This window comes from Nematolebias whitei, chromosome 9 (genome assembly GCF_014905685.2).
Source record: "Nematolebias whitei isolate Nwh7 chromosome 9, NemWhi1, whole genome shotgun sequence".
Taxonomy (NCBI): domain Eukaryota; kingdom Metazoa; phylum Chordata; class Actinopteri; order Cyprinodontiformes; family Rivulidae; genus Nematolebias; species Nematolebias whitei.
Genome location: NC_056506.1, coordinates 52270121 through 52275289, shown reverse-complemented (window position 1 = coordinate 52275289; position 5169 = coordinate 52270121). Strand labels below are relative to the sequence as shown.

The following is a 5169-nucleotide window of genomic DNA, read 5'->3' as shown; positions in this document are numbered from 1 at the left end:
AACAATTAACTTCTCAAAGAACAACTAAAATACAACAACAAACTTCATAAGAACAAACTTTACAAACAACAGCTAACTTCACAAAGAACAACAAACTTCACAACTAACAACAAAACTTAACAAAAAACAACAACAAAACTTTATAAACAACTAACCACAAAAAACAAACTACAACTAACAACAAACTTCACAAAAAACAACCAACTTCACAAACAACAATAAAATTCACAGACAACAACGCACTTCACAAACAACATCTAACTTTATCAACTAACCTCACAAATAGCAACAAATTTTACAAACAGCTAACTTCTCAAAAAACAACAAACTTCACAAACAACAAATAATTTCACAAACAACAATTAATTTTTAAAATAACAAACTTCACAAATAGAAACAAACTTCACAAACAACAACTAACTTCACAAACGACAAGAAACTTCACAAATAAAAACTAACTTAACAAACAACAACTAACCACAACAAACTTATAAAACAACAACAACTAACAACAGCAAACACAAACTAACAAGAGGAAGACGCTTGGCAAAGAACAACAAGCATGAACAAAAAGCTTTGCAAACTACAAGCTTTGTATACAATCACAAATTTCACAAACAACCACAACAAACCAACCAACTGACAACAAACTTAGCAAACAACTAGCAACAACATAAAACATGAGCATGCTACAACGAGAAACATGGCATACAACAACAAGCATGAGAAAACAACTATATCAAACAAGAACAAACTTTTCTAATATCAACAACAAACTTTGCAAACAAAGTTAGCAAGCAACAACTTTTTCCTCAAACAACAATATTTGCTAGCAACAACAAACTTCAAACGACAACGAACTTTGCAAACAATAAACTTCAAACATGACCTAATGACAACAAGAATGTTGGCAAACTTCAAAAAAGAGCTAACAACAACAAACGTGAGCAAAAAAAAAAACATTGCAAACTACAAAAACAACAATCTTGGAAAAGAATAGCAAACTTGGCAAACAACAAACTTACCAAACAGCAACAACAAACTTTAAAAACCAAAAATGACAATACACTTTGCAAACAACATCAACCAACTTTTAAAAAAATGACAGCAAATATAAACTACAACAATGAACAACAAAAAACTTTGCAACTACAAATTTAGAAAACAACAAGAGCAAACAATGTCAACAAACATACCACATAGCAAACAACAAATAAGCAAACAACTGTAAACATGGCAAAAACATTTAGCGTGGCAAACAATATCAGAAAAACAACCACAACTAACTTAGCAAACAACATCAAATATGAGCTAACAACAACAATAAGCTTGGTAAACAACAACAAACTTAGCAAACGACAACATCAAACATGAGTAAACAACAAGAAGAACTTAGGATAATAGATGAAAATTAGCTGTTGTGTTAACTCCCGGCATATTTACATTGTTGTTCATTGCTAGCATATTGAATAATATGCATTGTCCTAATTTAAATAAATAAATACGTAAAGAAATGAAATGAAAGAAACTTGGCAAACAATAAACAAGTGCAAACAACAACAAACTTTGCTAACAACAACAAAAGGCAAAAAACAAAAATAACCTTTACAAACGTTTTTTAAAAAGCAAACAATAAAAAACAACCAAACTTAGAAACAAGAGCAAACAATATCAACAAACATAGCACAACAAAACTGGCAAATACCAAACAAGAGCAAACAACTACAAACGGAGCAAAAAAACAACAATTAACATGGTAAACAAAGAGAACAAACAGTACCAACAAACATTGCAAACAAGATGACAAACAACCAAAACTTGGCAAACAAAATCAAACATGCGCAAACAACAACAAACTTCACAAGCATCAACAAACCTAGCAAACTTTCATTCATTCATTCAGCCTTTATTTCTACAGGTAAATCCCATTGAGCCTCTGGGACTCATTTACAAGAGAGACCTGATTTCAACAAAGGATGATGACAACAATGGACAACAGCAACAACAATAAACAGTTATAAAAAGGCATACAGATTTATTTTTATTTTTTTCAAATAATATGGCAAAAAGAGGAACAAAAAACAGCTAGATTCTAAGGCGAATATAGAAAACTAAAAACAGGAACATGTCTGTGTTGGTCCCTGCCAGGAGTCCAACAGGTTCTTAAAGCCACTTAGAGAGGTCAAAGGTCGAGAGCTTCAGGTCTTTTTACAAGATATTCCAGGAAACAGGAGCGGAGTAGGAGAAGGTCCTTTTGTCTAGTTCAGTCCTCACTGAGGGAACACTGCAGGTAATGATGTCCTGAGAGCGCACGCTGTAGCTGCACTCACACAGAGACATGTAGGAGGAGATGTATGAAGGCAGCAGACCAAGAAGTGATTTAAAGATGAAAATGTACCAGTGGGAGAGTCTGTGTGGAGTTAATGGTGACCAGTTAACCAGTGAATACTGGGTGCAGTGGTGGGTACGATAGTTACAGCCAGTTATGAATCTTAGTACACCATGATAGACAGCATCCAACATCTGCAGCATCCAACATCTGCAGCATCCAACATCTGCAGGGTTCTTGTAGGAGCGTTCATGTAAATAATGTCAACGTGATCAATGGAGGGAAGGAAAGTCACAGATACAAGGAGTTCCTCAGGGTTCAGAGTTAGACAGGATCTGTTTCTGAAAAAGAAACCCAGTTTAACTTTCAGTTTCTTTACCAAGTTTTCCACATGGAGCTTAAAAGAGAGATGTGAGTCGACCAAGATACCCAAATATTTATAGGAATCAACAAACTCAATGGGGACACCATTTGAGGATAAAATCGGAGGAAGAACTTCTGGGACCAACTTCCTATTTGAAAAAAGCATCCCTTTGGTTTTGTCGGCATTTAGGACAAGTTTGAGGTGGAACAAACAATAGACAATAATTTTCAGTAACAAAAACAACAAACTTTGCAAACAAACTGATAAAAAACCAACTTCACAAACAACAATAATTTTCGAATAAACATTTCGCTAACAAGAATAACTTAAATTCTCAGACAACAACAAACTGCAAACAAGAAAACAAAAACTTTGATAAAAGGAGAAAACTTAGCAAAACAACAACAAGCTGATAAAAACAAGAAACTTTACACACTAAAACAAGAAAATTGGCAAACAAGCAGCTTCGCTAACGACTAACATTTCAAACGATAAGAGCAAACAATATGAACAACTATAATAACATAGCAAACATCATTACCTGCAGTGTTCCCTCAGTGAGGACTGAACTAGACAAAAGGACCTTCTCCTACTCCGCTCCTGTTTCCTGGAACATCTTGTAAAAAGATCTGAAGCTCTCGACCTTTGACCTCTCTAAGTGGCTTTAAGAATCTGATAAGTTCCTGCAAGAACCAACGCAGACATGTTCCTGTTTTTAGTTTCTACATCACCTTATAATTTAGCTGTTTTTGGTTATTTTTTTTAAATACCATTTTATTTTCACTTGTTCTCAATTTGTACGCATCTTTTATGATTGTCCATTGTTGTCATCACTCTTTGTTGAAATCAGGTCTCTCTTGTGCATGAGTCCTCCAGGCTCAATGGGACTAACCTGTAGAAGTAAAGGTTGAATGAATGAAAAGCATAGCAAACAATCTCAACAAACTGAGCAAACAACCACAAGAACAACAAACATGGGAAAACAACAGAAAATATGAATAAACAACAACAAAAGTGAGTAAACAACAAAGATGAGCAATCAGCTGCTGACATTCTGTTTGTTTGTTTTCAGCTGGTGGCCATTTATGAAGTTCTGAAGGATGAACAGAGACGGAGGAGGTAAAGGACACATGTTAATAATAGAAAGGCTCCTGTGACCTCTAACCCTTCAGCAGCATTCGTTTTTTTAATTGAAGCTTCTCCACTCCAGAAACTAAAACAGAAAAGGTTCTGACAGGAACTCACATCCAGTTATCCGGGTTCTTGTAGAAGAACTTATTTATTCTTTCACTGACTTATTCTCTGTCAGAGCTGTTGGGTCATTCATGTCAACAGTTTAAAAGTGAAGGGAAAATTTAAGTTTTAAGTTGACCTCAAATCTGGTCACGTGTAAAGACAAATCTAAAAAAGATGATGTCTGCTCATCAATGCCTGCCCATCAGTCAATCAAAGCTCAGAGCGTTCCCATCAACCAATGAATGTCAAAAGTGTTCCTAAAAGCTAATCACGGTTAGTCGTGGAGCTGAACAGTTGCGTGGTTGCAGGTACGATGACATCCTGGAGAACGGACTTCCTGATTGGCGGCAGCCAGTCTTTTACTACAGAAGAGTGAGGAAGATGAGCAATGCTGAGCTGGGCATTCTTCTCTTCCTCATCCTCACTGTGGGACACTATGCAGTCATCTGGTCCATCTACCTGGAGAAGCAGCTGGTGAGGCAACCTATCAGAGCACAAAGGCTTAGCCAGCCAATCATATTATGGTTCATGTGACCTGAGCTCCATGTCTCCAGGATGAGCTGCTGAGTAAGAAGAAAAAAGAGAAAAAGAAGAAGCTGAGCACCAGACCTGCAGAAGAACTCAAGTGGACCAGTTCTGATCGCAGCGACAGGTGAGCCTTGGACAGAATCACTGCTGGACTTCCTGGTTACTGCACTGCTTGTTTGTAATTGTTCGTTTTTATTTCAGAACCCAGGAGCGACCTCACTGGCAGGACATCCTCCCTCTGAAGCTCAGCATCTGGCTTTACCTGTCGATAAAAAACCTGCCGCAGACTGTCCATGTAAGTCCTAACTAGAGCTGTCATTTCTAACCCGAACCCGGAGCCCAGCCCCGCACAGATTAGGGCTAGGCCTGTCCATAAGAATGTGCTTAATGTGGGGACCGGGTCGGTATCAGGCTTTTGATTGCTTCAGCAGATGCGCACAGCTGATGATCCAATTGTATGGCAACTTGGCCTGCCATACAATCACCAGCCGCAGGCGGCCATTTGACTGCGCGCTGACCGGCCTTGAAAGAGGTAAAAAGTTCATTTAAGCTTCAGATGGACTACTGCCAAAGATCAATCGCTCAAATGGACGTTCATTCAGCCGCTGCACTCAGCAGACGCACGTGGCCGATGATCCAAACGGGTGAGATCACAAAATATCCAACATGTCAGAGCAGGGTCAATGCAGGCAGAAGCTGAGGAAGCATTTAA

The 5169-nt window shown here is 37.7% G+C and overlaps 1 protein-coding gene across 1 annotated transcript; it reads left to right on the top strand.

The window, feature by feature from the left end:
* Positions 1-3765: 3765 nt before the first annotated feature.
* LOC119414840 (dnaJ homolog subfamily C member 1) lies at positions 3766-4752 on the top strand (the record flags this gene model as incomplete). Its single annotated transcript, XM_037681962.1, is given in 4 exon segments — positions 3766-3812; positions 4238-4403; positions 4484-4581; positions 4659-4752. Coding segments are annotated over 4 exon segments (405 nt in total), but the record flags the coding sequence as incomplete, so codon positions are not given.
* Between the last annotated feature and the right edge of the window lie 417 nt (positions 4753-5169).